We start from the raw sequence: 18,178 nt of genomic DNA, 5'->3' as shown, positions 1-18,178 counted from the left end.
CACACACATGTACACACTCACACAGTCACACAAACATACTCTTCTAGTGGCAGAGGGGTCTCAGGTTCCCTGAAAGTCAACCCATGGGTATCTGGCAAAGACTAAAGCACTCAGAGAGGTCCAGGGTTTGCCCTGGGTCACACAGCATGCTAATATAGGTCTGGAACACAGAGGTCCTGACTCCCAGGGGGGCTTATTCCACAATGGCACATTGCTTTAGAGTCATCTGAGTCAGGGAGGGGGCCTGAGGTGTCATGACCCTTACAGTGTACTCAAAGGGACTGAGGCTTGGAAAAGTTAAGATCTGTACTGTCCTGTATAAATTTCATTAGACACATGGCTATTTAAATGTAAGTTAATTAAAATTAGGTAAGATAAGTTATTCTGTTCCCCGTGTTGCACTAGTGCTCAAGAGCAAAACATGGCTCATACAACTGCACCGGATGGTGCAGAAGATGGAATGTTTCCATCATCACAGAAAGTTCTGTTGGACTGGGCTGGCCAAGCGGCTTGTCCCATTGCAAACACCTGCCAGCGCGGGGTCGGGTGGACAGCTGGCCTCCACCTTTTACTGCCCTTAGCTCTGGCTATGCCTCTTAGCTCGGGTGTCCTGGGGGACAACAGCCTCGCTCCCTCCCTGGCCCCTCCCAACACGGGGCATCTCGGGCCTTGTGAATGGGCCTGCCTTGGCAGATGCGGCTGTTCCACCCACCTCTGAGCGAGGCTTTCCGGTGGGCAGGAAGAGGAGGAGGACAGGCGGAAGGAGGAGGAGGAGGAAGCAGCTGGTGTTGTATTTACCTGCGAAACCTGGCAGGGCTTCTGGGAACAGGGGGTCTCTGCTGACTGACCTGTCTCAGGCGTCCAGGCGGCTCTGGCCTCAGTCCTGGATCTGCTACAGACCCTCCACATGGCCTTGGGCACACCGTGGGCTTCTCAAAGCTTCAGGGAGACTGAGAAACATCTTGTTGGCCTCACGGGCAGATCAGGAGGACCGGTGGACTGGGGCAGGGTGGCATTATGGGTCACAGCAGGTGAGGAGAAGCCGCCTTCCCACTGTCCAGGAGAGGAAGGGAAGGCTCAGGGGGCCACATGACTCACCCCCAGGGAGCATTGTAGGAAGGGGTCCTAAGGAAGTGATGGCTGTCCATGACAGGGCCCTGGAAGGTGGCTCTTGGTGACATTTGCTGAAATGTTCTTGAAGGCACCAGTGAGTCTAATGACATCACAGGTTCAAAGCCACACTGTCCCTTCTATGTCACAGGTTCAAAGCCAGGACTTGGCAGTCAGACAGCCCTGGCTTGTGACTTGTTTCTGCTTCTTAGTAATCATGTGGCTTTGGGAAGGTCCTTTATCTCTCTGATCCCAGTTTCTCCATTTGAAGAAAGGGGCAGTGATGTCCACTACTGGAGGAGTAGGATCAAGCGAACTAACACACGGGAAACACCTAGAACACCAGCCATCATGTGGCGCGCACTGTCAGTATTGCTTGTTGTTAAATTAAGCCACTGTTGGGTGTTTTGCTGCTTGGGGTCAATTACAATCTGACAAATACCATGGGCCACCCCAAATACAGATGTCTCTGAAGTGCTTAGCACAGAGTAAGCACTGGGAGATGCTGGCTGTGGGGATTGGTCATTAAAAGGTTTGGGGGTGTGGTTTCGTTCCAGCTAAGTAGGATCAGGGCGTTGGAGGAAGCTGGATCCAGCAGTGGCGACAGTCTTGCCTCCTAAGAGGGACTGAGTCTTGGTGGAGGCCAACCAAGGGCTACCACCTTTCCTAACACCTGCACAAGGAAGGGACATGGAAGGGACAGGCTGGCTGACATTGAGCTGCGGTCAACCCTCTCCTTGTTCTGCAGGTATTAGGGGCACTGATTGGATCCAGATGCCAGTCTCTGAAACAGGAAGGGGTGTGACCACCCTGCCCTCTCCCCACCTCCTGGGCTTCTGCCAGCCCAGCTGAGGCTTGTGGGGAGGCAGCCTCCCATGAGCAGCCCCAGCAGGCTGCCGCTCCGTGTGGCCGGGTCTGCCTGACCTGCTGGCCCCCTGGGTGTGTGTGTGCCTGCAAGGTGGCACAGGACGCTCACATGTGGATTTGCAGCAAATTCAATTAAGTACCTGCTGTGTGCCAGGCAACTGGGCTGGGCCCTGCAGAGACCCTGCCTTGCACGGATTTCCTTCATAGGGTGCTGACCAAGCAGCTGGCAGTGTGGTGAGAGCTGCCAAGACCAGGTATGGAAAACCTGACCAGGTCTCAGGGGTGGGATCTCCATCAGTAAGGATGCTGTGGGCTCCAGTGGACAGTGGCTTCTGCCCTTGCTCATCAAGGTGTCCTCTGTAGTTCAGCAGCGTCTCATGTCCTGGGAGCTTGTTAGAAATGCAGAATCACAAGCTCCACCCAGGCCCACTGGGTCATAATTGGAAATATAACAAGATTCCCCTGTGGTTTGTATGGCATTGAGGTGACACCCTGGCTTCATTGTATTAGCGGCCCCAGGTAGCACTTGAAGAGAACACCACGTGCAGGCGCCATGCCGATAGTCACATGTAGTGACAGGTGGTGGGACTGTCAATCCCTGTCTTTCAGTTGAGGACATGGAAAAGGGTGACTGGCCCAGGGTCATACAGTTAGTGATCAAGCCAGGATTCAAAGCCAGACATTTGCCTGCAACAGTCACACTCAACTCTTGCATTTAACAATGGCCTCTGAAGATTTCTGAAGTAGATGCTTCCTGGGTGGTTTGGTGACTTGATGATGCATCAAGGACCTAAAGCCCCTCCATCTTCCCTTCTGCAAACCTCTGTGTATTAGGCCACTGTGGCTTATCCCCAGGGTCTGGGGAAAGGCTGTCTCTTCCTGAGCTGCTTTCTGCCTCATCAAAAATTGCAGTTCTGTATATGAAGGATGGAAGGACAACCAAGCAACCGAGCTCCTACACTGCAGACAGGCCCATGTTGCCCACACGAGGGGCAGGGGTAGGGCTCAAGCCCCTGAGAACAGCACCTCCCTGTGCGCACACATGCTTGCCCCAGCCTGAGATTCCTCAGTGACTGACTGCCTTAGTTTAAGGGTTTTCCCAGAATGAGACCCAAGACCTGGATTGAGTGCAAGTTCATCCACTTAGGAAGTGGTTCTGGAAAATCGTGGTAGTGGATCATGTGAGAGAGACAGGACTGGGGAGGCATGCAGTAAATTATGCTGTAAGAAGCCAGCTGCCACCCAGTGCAGTGGTGGATGCCTGTAATCCCAGTGACTCAGGAGACTGAGGCAGGAGGATGGCAAGTTCAAGGCCAGCCTTAGCAACTTAGCAAGACCCTGTCTCAAAATAAAAAATAAAAAAGGTCTGGGATGTAGCTCAGTGGTAGAGCACCCCTGGGTTCAATTCCCACTGCCACAGAAAAGAGAGGCAGCAGAAGCTAGTCAGCCTCCGCTGCACGCAGTCCGTGCTTAGTCCTGGCGGGAAGTCCAGCAGCTGGGGAGCTATCCTCCGGAGGTATTTGTACTCCAGCTCTTACCAGTTACTTACTGGTGTCTGCTCGTCTTAGGTGTCTTGCCTTTCTTATAGAGGAATGGGCTAGGACCAGAGTTCTTTAGAGGACAGAGAAACTTAAGCCAAGGAATGTTACTGCTACAATTAGAAGTTGTGAACACTAAATAGTTTTGTTTTGTTTTGTTTTTGGTGAGGGGCAGTGAACCAACAGAGTCACCATACTGCCTGAGTGCAGCGAGTCCACCTCTCCCAGCTGCCCAACCAGAAACCTGGGCTTCTCTCTGAGGGCTCCCTCTCTCTTACTCTTATTTAATCCACAATTGGCAGACCCATTTTACTCTCAATTATCTCTCGAATCCCTCCATTTCTCCCCATCTGCATCCATGAGTGGCCCTAATCGAGGCTACTTGTCACTCTTGCGTAGTCTCCTTTTTGGTCTGGATTCCTACTTTGTCCCCTAGACCTTATTTTCTCTGGCCTCTCTAGTCCTCTTCCAGCCCCCAATCTTGTGCTCCCATCCACCCTCCGAACCCTCTATATTTCCCTCTGTCACCCCAAGTTTCTGCGGCCATTGCTTCCCTGCCTAGCACTCCTTTTTCTGCCTGTACTCCCGCTTCACCCTCTGACTCATTCCGCCTCCAGATCTCAGCTAAGAACTGGCACACAAGCTTCATCTCATGTGCCAACTCCAGCTAATTGATAGTGGCTCCCTGGAGTGCTGTGTTAAGAAGGATTCTGGAGCCAAGTCCGGGCCTGGCAGGTGCTGAAGTCGATTAGCAATGTCTGTCCTGGGTGTGGGCTGGAGAAGGGAACAGCACAGGTCTGCCATTCCTCTGGCTGCATCAGCAGCATCCATAGCCCCTGGGACCTGCCCCCCAACCACAGCACCTTCCACCCTCTACTATAATGTCCCCTGTGTGTCCATCTCACTGGACACCAAGTTCTGTGCCTGCCCAGCTGGCTCACATGCTCTGCAGTTTAGGTGAACGGATGTGAACAAGCGGAAGCACACACACATTCCGTTCCTTCCCACCCTCCCCAGCCTTCCTCACCACACAAAAGCCAGGGCCACAGCGTTCTCCCTGTCTACTGGAAGCTCTTAGAACTGACTCCCAGCGCCCCACCTGCCCCTTCCTGCTGCCCATCATTGTCCTGAAGTGTCTGGGTTATCAGCAGCCAGGCCTCTGGGTGTCTGGGTCACTGTGCCCACAGCCCAAGAAAGCAGCATGTGAGCCAGTGACAGGGCCATTATATCCAGCTCAGGGTCACGTGCCTCCCATGCGGTTTCCCTGGTCATCATGGGCCCAGGGGGCCAGCAGATGGTCCCCCTCCCCTTCCCCACCTCTGCTGTAGCAGAGTCATTGTGCCTAAAGGACAAAGTGGGACTGATGTGACTGTGGCCAGGAGATGGGGGTTGTCCCTCTGTTCTGTAAGCCCTGGGATTTGTTGAGCATTCGATTGTGCTGGACTCCTCCTGAGGAGTTAGTCTCACTACTTCAGCAGCACCCAGAACTGTCCTGCAGTCGTTTGTTCCTGTTCTCCTGAAAAGGGAGCCGAGACCTAGAGAGGAAGCACGCGTCTCCGTGAAAACCCAGGCCTGCTGACCCCAGTACTTGGGCTGCAGACCCCGTGCTCTGCTCTGGGCCAGGCCGAGGGCCCCTGAGGGCAGGTGGAGGTGGCAGTCAGCCCTTCAAATCCAAGGGCCCCGCATCCATGGGTTCCACCAACCTCTGGAAAATATCAGGAAAAAAATGGTGTTTGTACCGAACCCGTGAACACTTTCTTGTGGTCATTCCCTAAACTATGCAGTGAAACACTGTGTGCATAGAATTGACATTGATTAGGTGTTATAAATATCTAGAGGTGATTTTAAATGTGCAGAGGATGTGCATAGGTTGTTGGCAAATTCTCCACCATTTTATATAAGGGACATAAGCGTACGTGGGTTTGAGTATCTGTGGGAAGACCTGAAACCAACTCCCTGGGGAGGCTAAGGATCGACTGTATACCCTAATGGTCACAGGGCTCTGGGGTTCAAATCCCAGGTTCAAATCCTAGCAGGCTGATCTTGACTTACTTACTAATAGTTCTGTGCTTTGGATTACCCTTCTGTGAAATGGGCATTGATTATAAATGCCTAGATTTCATAGAGTTAAGAGAATCAAATGAGTTAGCATGAATAACTTAGTACGATCAGTAGTTGGCTCATGACAAGTTTTTGATAAATAAAAAATAAATCCCTGGCTTCATGCCCACAAGCCACACTCTCATGTGGGTAGGGCCAGTATGGAAATGTCTTGAATGCCTGAAAAGCCAGTCAGGATTGTGAGATGCGGTGTGTCCTGGCACGCGGTCAATTCTGCTACAAGCGCTTGTTTTGAAAACGAGAATTTATTCCAACACGATGGCAGTATTAGGGAACAATCTGAGCGTAACAGGGATTTCGCATTTGCTCGGTCAGGCGCAGTTTCATCCATGAGAAAGGCCAGGTGAATGCAGAAACTGTCCCCACCCAGGCACGCACAAAACCCCAGTTAGCTCATGTCCCCTCCGTTCACCGAGCGTCGTCAGCCACTCCTGGTGGGACAGCTTTCCACCTGGTTTCAGATGACCCTCACTTACAACTGCACAATAACTTGCTGCCTGCAGTTTTCGAACAAGCTAACTTCCACATCCATGAGCAAACCAAGTTTTCAAGGAAAAGTGCCATATTTATTGTATTTTTATGCATTTCTTAAGCATTTACCATTTAACATGTGTAAAACTGTTATCCTGCTACCGTGTTTACTAGGTTCCTGTCCTCCTTTTTATTTTATTTTATTTTTTGATGTGACACTGACCCCATTTTCTCCATAAGCTGTGCTCTTCGTTGTAGGATTTTGTACTCCACAGTAATTTTTAAAACTGCATATTTTGATTTACAGCAGAATTGATGTAGGCACGGCAAGGTGGTTGGACGGATGGACATGGGGGGTGGGGGTGCATAAATGGGCAGGAAGCACATGAACTCCCAGGAGCTTTCAGAAGTGCACAGCCAGTAATCACGGCGAGAGTTTGGCAACCCTATCATTCCTGATGCTGTTAAGACTGGTGATCCATCTGGAAAAGAGACTGGAGTTGAACCCCAGAAAACCCAATTACTGCTTTTAACATCAAGAGCACAGAAAATCCAGGGGCCAAACCAAGCTCAAAGGCTAATAATAAAGAAACGAGTTTTAGCTCCACAAACAGAACTAAAAGAATTTGAAATGCAGGAAATCTCATTTCACCATTAACTCAAAATAAAAGTCTAGTAGAACACGGGTGTAATCCTGTTTCAGGGCTCTGCCTCTGCCCCATGGCACCATCACTGCAGGAACCCGTGCTGCTGCCTGCCCCACACCTCCAGGTGGCCTGGGCTGGGCTCCAGACATCCACATGCTGCGCTGCCTAACCGGCCTGGAGCTACTAATGCCAGGAGAGCACCAAGGAGACGGAAGAGGGGGCTCTCACAGGCCAAGCCAGGGCATCTTACTCCTGGCTTCATTGGCAGATGCTCTGTGCCAAGTCTGACTTATCTCACCAATTCTTCCCAGCCATTCAGCCAGGCAATTACTATTAATTCCCATTTTATTGATAAGGAAACTGCATCTAAGAGAGGTTAAAAACTTGCCCACACAGGTCCTGCTGGTGCATCCCTGTAATCCCAGTGACTCAAGAGGCTGAGGCAGGAAGATTGCAAGTTCAAGATCAGCCTTAACAACTTAGCAAGACCCTGACTCAGAATAAAAAGTGCTAGGGCTGCAACTCAGTGGTAGAGTGCTCCTCAATTCAATATCCAGTACCTAAAAAAAAAAGCCCCAGATTGCACAGCCCTAGGATCCATGGTCTATATTATGCCAAAGTCCAATCTTAATCACTAGCCTTTATTCTGCCTGGTTGAGACCAGCTGTAGGGTTCGGTAATGAACATTTATTAAGCTCCTGTTGCATACGAGGACTGGTCTAAGTAATAGAATGATATGGCAGTTCATGATTCAGCCAGCTCTTTCTTGGGCCTCTGCTAATGAACTCTGTAAGAAGGCAATTTCGAAACATTTACCACGGATACAGCAGAGGCACCAACCTCCTAAATGGCTGGCTGTCCACTGTCCACAGGGTAGTGTGATCTGGTTGACAGATAAGAAGAGTGAAGTGCAGTCAATAGCACCTTGTCAGAGGTCACATCACAAGAACCAGGTCTGACTTGGTAGCCTTTGCCTTTTTTCCTGCTCCAGGGAAGACCCAAGGTGAAAAAGGGGTCTCCAGAGCCACTAGCCCTCGGGCCAGCAGGAACTGGCCACACTGTCCTCCTCCTCCAGCCCGTGGAGGATGTGATTGCTCAGGGTTTCCAGGGCATCAGCCTGGTTCCCTGGCAGCCAGCGAGGCACCCTGGGATGGGAACTCAGGCAGCCGCCCAGATATTAGAAACAATTACCACTAATTACCAGGCCTGCCAGTTCCCCATAGTCAGCTTACGCCCCACCAGGAGCTGAGGAGCAGGCAACGATGGTGCTGGAGGAAACTTTCAATTTCGGGCTGCAGAAGGCCTCTCTGCCTGAGAGGCTGGGCTCCTTCTGTGCCTTGGAACCCACGTGGCCTGGCCATTGCTCCAGCTTTTGGCATCCACACCCTCCTTACAAAACAGAGCCAGTACCCCTCAGAGGGCTAAGAGGGTGAAGGGGAGAGTCCCAGGGCCACGGAGGAAAGGCCTTGTCCCAGCTGAGACTCTACTGTTAGCCTCAGTGATGTTAATTAAGGGTCTTTGGTTTTACAAGAGTTTTGAATACATATTCCCATCCCCAGGTGTTTGAGTGAATTTATTTTTTCCACGCTTTATTAATTAAAAATAGAGTGTTGTAAAATTAAGATAGTTGCTGCAGACGCCCAGCTACCTGGGTTCCAGAACTGCTCAGCTTCTGTCTTGGTTTGGTTTCTTCCAGAAGCCCACCCAGACTCAAAGAGTAAGGAAATGAACACTTTGGGGGGTGTTCCCTGCAGTCCCCAGTGTGGGGAGCAGCATGAGGAAGAGGATGGGAGGAGAGGGAGCCAGTACAGGACGGGTATTCAGCCTTGGACCACCGTGGGCAGCTGGAGTGCAGGGAGACCCTGCTGGGAGGCCCAGGAGGCCCTGTTGGACGGACCCAGTTATCCCCGCTGCAGACCACACTCCCAGTTTGTCAGTGGTTGGGAGCTGTTACAGTTCCTGTTCTTAGGAGCTTCCAGCCTGCCCTGTGCACAGCCTGTGCCCTGCGTGACAGCCTGCAGCCAGCAGAGCTGAGAGAGGGCAGGAGGGCGGGCAGGTTCCTAACCTCTCATCTATGTAATGAGCCCAGGAATAGTACCAGCCTCCGGGTCCTACGGCAGAAATGAGTTCAATGGCAGGAGCCCGGAGGTCGTGGGTGACACGGTAAGCCCAGGAGTTGGCTATTTTGACTCTCAGTATGGAGTCTCCATGTTTCCGGTGTTTGCTGGAAACTCAGTCTGACTTGGTCCAGGATTTCCCTGAGGGTTATGCTTATGTGGAAGTTTATGTAGAAAGAATCTGTGTAAATTGCTAAAATGGGCCAAGGGATAATGTTCAAAGTACAACTGGCTCTTTGTACCCAGAGATTCTGCATCTGTAGATCCAACCAACCTCAGATCAATAACATTTGAAAAGAAAATTCCAAAAAGTTCCCAGAGTCAAAACTTGGACTGGCCGCAGGCCAAGCACCATGCTGAAATCACACAAAGGGCGTGTGGGACCCCTGCTGCGACCCCCTGCTCAGAGCTGACCCCTCTCAGGCTCTTACAGCTTCCCCTGCCTTGGGTCTTGGTTGCTTGCAACCATACTGAACAGGTACAGAGGTTCTTCCCTCTTGTCATTGTTCCCTAAATAATGTAAGGTGTAACAACCCTTTAGACCACATTTCCATTGCCTTAGGTGTTATGCATAATTGAGAGGTGATCGAATTAGAATATATGGGAGGGTATGTGTAGATTAGGTGCAGATACTGCACCATTTAAATCTGGGACTGGAGCACTGGTGGGTTTGGGTCTCTAGGGTTCTGGAACCCATCTCCATGGATACCAGGGACAGCTCGGGCAGCGAGCACAGACCCTGATCACACCGTTCAGTGTGGCAGCCAGCTTCCCGCGCGCTTGAGTTCTCTTGTCCCCTTTCTTCTCTCCCGTGGCATTCCGCCTTCTGACATTCTGACATGCTGTATAACTTGGGGATATTTTTTGTTATCTGTTCTCACTAAGCATTCAAGGGCAGGAATCACTGACTTGTTCCCTGATATTTTCTATATGTAGAACAGTGCCTGGGAGATAATATGTGCTCAGTAAACGCTTGTTGAATGAGTGAATGGAGTGGACACTGGCTGTAGTGCCTGGTGAGCTGTAGAATTATCTGTGCTGGTTAGCTCGGTCAGGCCAGCTGCGATCACTGTGCTGCTGGGCACAGTGGAGGCAGAGTGGAGATCTCACTCCACCCTGGAGTGAGACACCACCCATCATTCCAGGCATCTTGACTGTGACCCCTCAGCGCTCTCTCCTCCTGCCTGATTTCCTTCCTCTCTGGTTGGTTTGGGGCAGGACAGCCTAGTTTGGTACCTGTTCTTCTAAGTGTGTTTCTTAGATGTGGAACTGAAAAGCCAAGAACCCAAGTCTCTTGGCCTCGCAGCCTAAGGGTGCCCTCTTCTGAGGCAGTGGACATCAGACACCCTGCTGCTGCCTCTGTGTGACCGTGAGAAGCACTCAGGCTAGAATGTCCAGTTACTGTCCTGCATTGACCCGCTGGCTACTGACTCAAAACCAGAACCTGTGGCCACGCTGGGGTGTTCACACTGTTGAGTGAAGACCCAGGCCGCTGCGATGGGTGCTGGTAGAGCCAAGGGGCTCTTTGCAGGGGGACAGGCAAGCCCGTGGCTCAGTTCTCATGAAGCTCCAGTCCTATGTCCGAGGCCCAGATATGGTGGGAAAAGAGAGCTCTCACTCTCAAATTCATACCAGGCTTCCAAGCCGGATTCTTGATGACTGAATTAGGCCACAGGCCTAATTCTCTGAGCCAGCTGGCCAAGGGGAAGGAGTGGCCTGATTGGCCAGGCTGAGTTGCAGGCTCAGTCACCACAGTCACATGCCATGGAGAAGGAATCCCCAGAGGAACTTGAGGTCGGATTACTGAAGGAAGGGAAAGTGGGTTTTGGCAGCCAGGCAGCAGCAACAACAGTGCACCTTGGGGTCTGAGCCGCTGTCGAGACATCCAGACTTTGATGTGTGAAGCAGTCCTCTGGGGCTCCTGTTAAACTGCAGATTCTGATTCAGCAGACGGAGGGGTAGAGTCAGGTGCAGTGTGATTAATTAGCTCCAGTGCATGCTGATGCTGCTGGTCTCTGGGCCACACTTGGAGAGTCCAGGCCCCAAAGAACATGAGCGGGGCCCTTAAACTCTCTCTCATGATTGTCACCGCCGCCCGAGAGGTAAGGAGCGGCATATCCATTCCATGGAGGCTTAGCAAGGAGAAGCCGAGCGATGGATGTGGTCAAAGATCCACGTGAAGGTGCTGGGGATGTGGCTCAGTTGGTAGAGTGCTTGCCTCACCAGCACAAGGCCCTGGGTTCAATCCCCAGCACCACATGGATCCACATGGAAAGAGGAACATTCTGGGGCTGCCCACCTAAGCTGCCAGAGTCCTGTTGGCCCATGGGAACATATGTGTTGTCTCATGTTTTCTCCTTGCAGCCTTAACTACGGGGGAGTTTGTCTGGCTTCGGACGCCCAGTTCAGTGACTTCCTGGGCAGCATGGGGCCAGCGCAGTTCGTGGGCCGCCAGACTCTGGCCACCACTCCCATGGGTAAGTCCCCCGAGGCCTGCTCCGTGTGGGTGGGGGTGGAGAGTTCCACCACTGGCCCTGTGTCTCTCCTTCCCTCTGCCTGTCCACTGCCTGCTTTGAGCACCGACCTGCAGCCTGGACCACACTGCCAAGCCCTGGGCATGGAGGTTGGCTCTGGTCTTATTTGGGCTGGAGCCGGGGAAGGGGCTTTCACCCTAAGCAGAGAGGAGGCTCTGGGTCCTTGCTGAGTTTCCAGTTCATCTTCCAGTCTCGTCTCCTGGGGCCTCCTACAGGTGACGTGGAGATAGGCTTACAGGAGCGGAATGGTCAGCTGGAAGTGGACATCATCCAGGCTCGGGGACTGACAGCTAAACCAGGCTCCAAGACACTGCCAGGTGTGAGGCCACCCCCTCCCTGCAGGGCATGGGTGGAGGTTGGAGAGGGTATCCTGGAGGTCGGAGGGTCTAGAAGAGAGAGACTGGGGCCCAATTATGCGGTCTGCTCTGTTCAGCGCTGGTGGCTTATATGGAACTGGTGGTTTAGCGTTTGTCTGGGGACCCAGTTGAGATTGTTGGTCAACCTTGTCCATCTGGCCACTGGACTGAGCTCCTGGAAGGCAGGGACATGTTTCCTGTCTCAGCTATACTGTGACTGTGTCCCTGAGTATACATAGCGTGCGTAACCAGAGCTTGTGGAGTGAGTGGGTCAGCGAACGAATGTAAAGGTGGGGTGGGCAGGTCGTGGGCAGAGAAGACAGGAGAGTACAGAGCAGGGGAGGGCGAGGCCCGAGGAGAGGGGGCTGCCCAGCTCTGGCTGCACCCACTACCCATCATATACCCACTTGCTCCTGGTCTCCTCCCAGACCCCCTGGGGGCAATAGGGGGGCACTGCCCTCTGTTTTGTTCCCTTTGCCCGCCCACCATGTGAGGGGCCAGCCTGGAACTTCTCCCACTGGTCTCTGTCCCCAGCGGCCTACATCAAGGCCTACCTGCTAGAGAACGGAGTCTGCATTGCTAAGAAGAAGACCAAAGTCGCTCGCAAGTCGCTGGACCCGCTATACAATCAGGTGCTGCTGTTTCCTGAGAGTCCCCAGGGCAAAGTTCTGCAGGTGAGGTCGCTGATGCGTGTGCGTGTGCATGCGTGCGTGTGTGTGGTACCTGAGTCAGGGCAGTGAGCCTCTGGAGGCCCCACCTGGAAGGAACTGAGCACCGGGGCTGGTCTGTGCCCCCAGCTGACCATGCCATTGTGGAAGCAGCCTTCTGAGTCTTGAGGGCCACAGAGGGTTTGGCCCCATGCTGGTGGTTACTGAAACTGGAGCTGAGGAGCGCCCATCATGAGACAGGCAGGGCATGTTGGATGCCCACGGGACCCTGTGCCCATACTCTCTGTGCCACCTGGGAACCCCTGTCTGCACCTCATTTCTTGCATCCAGCTCAGGCAGGCAAAGCACCAGAGGCCAGACAGCAGGACTCTGGCAAAACCAAAGCCCGGGTCCCATGTAGGGCAGTTTTCCACCAGGTAGGTTGAGACCCGTTAGTGAGTTGTGAAGTCAGTTTAAGCAGGTCTCAACAAACAAGCTTTTAAAAAATGGAAGGGGGTAAGAAAGAAAACCTTTGTCGCACTTTCTTCAACTCTGTGTGCAGTAGGCACACTGGATGGTGGGCAGTGTCTTCCTTGCCTTATGTCACTGTGGGAAATGTCTGGAAAGCACTCCTACCCCAGGGGTGTTCAAATAGCACTGGCAGCAGCCCAAAGACCATCTCAGGACCCCCCGGCCTGCTGGACAAAGGTCTGTGTGTTCTGGTGCTCAGCGCAGGTCCCTTATGGGGCATGGAGGGAGTGGAGAAGCAGGAAGCCGAGATGGGTCCTTGCTGCTGGACACCCTGATGAACGTCACGGTGGGACAGACTTACCAGGAGTGGATGTGTCCGAAGGACCCCTGTCAGATCAGATTGGGGCCCACCCTCACTTTAAGTCAATGCCCCTTCTATCCTAGTTCGGTCACATTTTTGGTGCCAGAGCTCAGAGCTTCGCGTGTAAGTTGTCTGGGGGACACGGTCCATAGCACCAGTGAAAACTGAATCCATCCTCACCCCGGAAGTGGGCTCCCGATCAGCTCTCTGAGGAGCAGTGAAGGCTTCATGGAGCAAACTCAGGAAAAGGATTTTGCTTCTGAGCCTCAGTTTAGACAACTGTGAAACTGGACCCTTTTGTGCAGGGTTGTGGGGACGGTGGAGCCCAAGACCTGTTCAGACACTTGGAAGACCATACAGCCAGCCTTCATTTGAACGTGGCCCTGTGTGCGGGCCCCAGGTTCTTGTTCGGAGTTGCCTGGGCAAGCTTCAGACCCCCGTGTCTCTCGCCCTGCAGGTGATCGTGTGGGGGAACTACGGGCGGATGGAGCGGAAGCAGTTCATGGGTGTGGCCCGCGTGCTGCTGGAGGAGCTGGACTTGACCACCCTGGCCGTGGGCTGGTACAAGCTCTTCCCCACCTCCTCCATGGTGGACCCAGCCACAGGCCCTCTGCTCCGGCAGGCCTCCCAGTTGTCCCTTGAGAGCACCGTGGGGCCCTGCGGCGAGCGATCTTAGTGCCGAGGACGGGGAGGGGCTCCCCGAGATGGCCTGGAGACCACCCAGCCCTGACCTGGGACCCCAGGCCCAGGGGCATATTGAACAGAGGAGGATGGGGTTCTCCCCCACAGTGGGGAAGCTGAATGGGGAGACCTGCCCCCCTCGGGCCCCTCCTCACCCTTTCTTTGCCTCCTTCCCCGAGACCTTCCCTCCCCCAGCGGGTTGGCTGCACTTTTGACTTGGCTGGCCTTGACCTGGTGGACGTGGCTGCAGTTGGAAGAAGACTGAGGGGGCAGAGCAAACCCCCCACCTGCCCAAACACTGTCCCACCTCTTCCCCTTTTGCCTCCTCGGAAGCTCGCTGCCCAGAGCCAAGTCTAGAACCCAGCCGGCCATCTCCATGGTGCCAATTACCAGCAAGTGTCTTTCCTGCGGCACTGGATTCAGGCAGTTACCCCTGCCCCAGAGCCGACCGGGCAGCTCTGCAAGGATCCGGAGCCAGCTCCTGGGGCCGAGCCCCCGCTTGAAGAGGAGCTCGGGCCTCCCTCTGCCTGCCCGTGGAAGGAGCTTTGCCGCAGCTGTCCGAGTCCATCTGTCCATCCCCTCCTGCCTGCCCCTCTTCTGGTGGCTCTAGGACTGGAGGTCCAGAGGGACGGAAGGAGCGCTCCGTGGCACTGCCACAGGCTAGTCTGGGAACTGTTGGTGGACTGGAAGAACACTGTCACCTGTGTTTTGGTAGAAGTGCTGTGGGACCCTGAGTTTCCAGAACCTCCTGCCCAGGGAGACCACCATCTCAGCATTTGGGGGATGCTGGATCGGAGGGGTTGGGGGAAGCTGGGATTGGGACCAGCGGTGTCAAGGCAAGGGTTTTCCAATAGGAGACCCCTTCTGGTTAGATGGATTGAAGGTCATCTTATTTGCCCCTCTGCCTCCAGGTTAGAGGTCTGGGGTGGCATTAGAGCCCCCCTGTTTTAGTCTTTTTAAGTCAACCATCCTGTACTGAAGGCAGAGCCCCTTGGTTACCTTGATCATCTTGGCTCAAGGGAAGGTGGTGGGAAGGAGTGGGGAGCTGCCAGGCTGAGAATCAGGAGCCTGGGCGGCTGCCTTCCCTGCTGAGCCCGGGAGCCCTTTCGCATGCCAGGGAGGCCGTGGGAGCCCGCAGGCTGGCTCCTCTTTATAGAAGCACATTTCCACCACCTCCCCAGGAGGCCCGGGCAGCCTGCCGCTCCTCTTCACTGAGTCCCTGCTGGGTAGGGCGTAGTCCAGGTTAGCTGGGTAGACTTAGCGTTCACACCCTGGGGCCTGTTTTTAGCTCTTTACAGAGTCCCAGGTAGTCTTTACAGAGTCCCAGGCCTGGGGTGGAGAGGAGACCCAAGGACATTCCGGGAGAGGCGTAGCCTCGCTGGCCGGGGCCTGCCGGGTAGCCTGGTTGCCCAGAGGCCAGCTCCTCCTCCTCCTCCCCTCCCTTCCTTTTCCTGTAGGGTTGTAGCTGAGCTGCCCACTATACTCAACGTTCCGATTTATTATCCTTGGTACTGATTTTCTTTATAAGGCACTCCTGAGGGCGACCGAGCCTTGCAGAGAGGGCCTGGCTCCATTAGAGGGTGTCATTTTTCACTGAGGACACCCAAGCCGTTTGGTTCCAGCAGGGATTGCTTGCACTTGGAACTCTGTCCCTCAGCCTGGTTAGGCCCGGGGTGTCCTGTAAACTTCTGGTTGCGTTCCATCACCTCCATGGAACTTCTTAGCTGCGCTGCAAGGAGAACAGGGGCCCCTCCTGTTGAGGAGGCCTTTGGAGGGTCTCGGGATCTGCAGGGCCGACTCCCGAGGCTGGGGCTGGCGGGAGCAGCTGGGATGGGCCCCCATCTAAGGCCCACCATCAGCCCTCCCCCATTTTTTTTTAAACAGTGTGATTTCTCTGCTGTTCATTTATTATTCACCATTTGAAATATTTTGAGCCAGGAGAGGAGAGGGGCTTCTCTCCAGCCATCGTTGCTGTGGTTGTTCAGGGGCCACGCTTCAAAGATGGGACAGAGCCTGGCTGTCCCATGCAGAGGGGGAGGGGGCTCATGTTGACTTGTTCCCCCACCCCCAGCCCTCCCTTGGGTGTCTGCGGAGCCTTGGGGGGGAGAGAGAGAGAGAGAAGAGCGCGCTCCAAAAGCAATAATACCCCCTGGGGTGGTCAGCGAGGCCCCCCAATGATTTTCTTGTTCGTTCTGTGAAATCTCACTCACCTCCCGGAGGGTGGGGTGGGGGCTAGGGCCCTGTTTCTTTGTATCATCATTGTGAGCACGTGCCCCACTAGGAGGGGCTGTGACCATCAGGTGTGGGAACCACCGTCCTCACCAAAGGAGGCGGGTTGGGGAGGGGAAGTGACTATTTCCATCATTAGCTCTGGGTGACCTTCAAGCCCAGCCGGGCGTCAGTCCGCTGTCTGATCCTTTGCCAGCTCAGACTCCACCCACCATTTGAATAGGAGCAGAGAAGGTGGAGTTGAGCGCCTTTCTGGGGCTGGGGTCTCTAGGGGACAATTCTTTTCTCCATCTCTGGGCAGAGGTCACATGCAGGGCTGCCATGGAGGACATCATTGCCACCGTCCTTCTCCAGAATGCCTTCTCATACTAAGGGAAGGGCTTTTGGGACCTTTAGTCCATTTCCATTTTTTAGATGAGGAGACCAAGCCTGGCACGGGAGGAGCCACCCTGGGGTCACCTGGCACTCAGTGGCACCCGGAGACTTGGCTTCTTCCTCCCAACTGCCTGAGCTGGAGCCAGGCCAGGATGAAGGGGCTCCCACATGCCACACTCCCTTTCCTTCTCCTCAGAGCCTAATGGTCCCCCAAATGGGGGCAGGACAAATTGTGATTCACACAAGAGGTTAGGCAGCTGAAGCCCAGAGGCAAGAACGACGTGCCCAAGGCCCCTCAGCAAGTCAGCCGCTAGGGCGGGACCAGGCCTCCTTCATGCTTCCGTCCCGCACTGGGGGAGCGTTGGTGCAGGGCCTGCTGGGCCCGCAATTCCAGCCTCGGCCTGGCTCACACCCCTGCTTTTCTCTGTCTACTGGGCCAGCATCTTTTCGGGTTTGGGTTTGGGGGAGAGGGTTGCCAAGAGACAGGCCTCCTGGGAGCTGCCAGCTGACTCAGGGCCTGCAGGATTTGATCAGGCTTGGCTGTGTGGGCGAGGCCCTGTCCGGGGCCATAACCTCTCTAGGACTGGCTGGAGGGAGAGTTAGAAACACCAGCTTCTGCCGGGGCACAGGTGTTGGGCAGAGGCAGCCGCCATTGGGGGACTTGCCTGTTCTTCAGCTTCCTCAAGCCCTCCGCACTCGCAGGTTCACAGGGCCCTTGATCCCCCAGAAGAGCCCTGAGTAGTTGGTGGAGGACCTGTGTTGTGGGCCCCATTTTCAAGAGGGTGAGGCAGAGGGGAGGAAATTGCTTGCTGAAGGTCCCACTGTGAGGGAGTGGCTGAGACCTGACCAGCGCCCAAGCCTCCCGCACTTCCAGACTCTTCTACCCCAGGAGGTCAGGCACATAGTTCAGGGGTGGCTATGCACTTCACCTGATTCACGCCAGTTCCTTAACCAGGAGCTCCGGTGTGCGTCAGAGCTGAGAAACCCCCGAGCCCCACTCCCCTGGCACAGCTGTTGCATCAGGCAAGGTCACCTGCATTTATTTATTGAGCAGCAGCGCTGTGCTGGACCAAGGCAACGGAGCCTCCTCCTCCCCCTGTACCAGCTCCCTCTGCCCTCGGGGGGGGGGGGGGTGGCCCATGTCTGTCGAGCAGCATCTCAGAGGATGAAAGTGTTTGCACCCAGGAGCTCAACAGAGGATCCCCAGAGCTGGGCTGATTGATGCCCATTTCAGCCAGAGCGTCTGTGAGGGCCGAGTGGAGCCTGGAACTGGGGCACGGGCATCACCTCTGAGCCCTTTCACGCTACAACTGCCTCCTACAGGGGGTGGTGGGACAACAGGACCCTGGGTCCTCAGGCTGGGGCCTCTCCCACCTGCCTTTCCCTTATGCCCTCTCCAGGAGCAGGAGCCACCCAGACCTTTGGGGAGGGAGGGTTTCTGGGGCCCCTGGGTTGGAGTGGGTCACATTGCATTGTGTTCATGACCATGTAGCTCATGTTAACATTAAAGTTTTTGGCTTTTCTAACTGGGCTTGCTCTTGGTTTGTATTGAGATGGTTCTTTATGGAGGGATAAAGGGATGTTGGTGTTCTAAGGGGCTTGATGCTGTGGGATGCTGGCATGTGCCACCAGAGTCTTTGTTAATCCCCTGGT

At 54.3% G+C, this 18,178-nt stretch overlaps 1 protein-coding gene across 1 annotated transcript in view; it reads left to right on the top strand.

Annotated features, from left to right (window-relative positions):
• The window catches only part of RIMS4 (regulating synaptic membrane exocytosis 4), a 53,659-nt gene extending 35,603 nt beyond the window's left edge, over positions 1–18,056 (top strand). The window contains exons 3-6 of the mRNA XM_079129642.1: positions 11,236–11,348; positions 11,621–11,722; positions 12,296–12,435; positions 13,698–18,056. Coding sequence (XP_078985768.1) covers positions 11,236–11,348; positions 11,621–11,722; positions 12,296–12,435; positions 13,698–13,916 — 574 coding nt within the window. The 3' untranslated portion in view covers positions 13,917–18,056. The remainder of the gene's footprint in view (positions 1–11,235; positions 11,349–11,620; positions 11,723–12,295; positions 12,436–13,697) is intronic.
• The last annotated feature ends 122 nt before the right edge of the window (positions 18,057–18,178 follow it).

The sequence above is a fragment of the Sciurus vulgaris genome (assembly GCF_902686455.1).
Source record: "Sciurus vulgaris genome assembly, chromosome: 2".
NCBI classification, from domain to species: Eukaryota; Metazoa; Chordata; class Mammalia; order Rodentia; family Sciuridae; genus Sciurus; species Sciurus vulgaris.
Note: the sequence above shows the minus strand (reverse complement) of the source record. Positions and strands in the feature narration are given on the sequence as shown.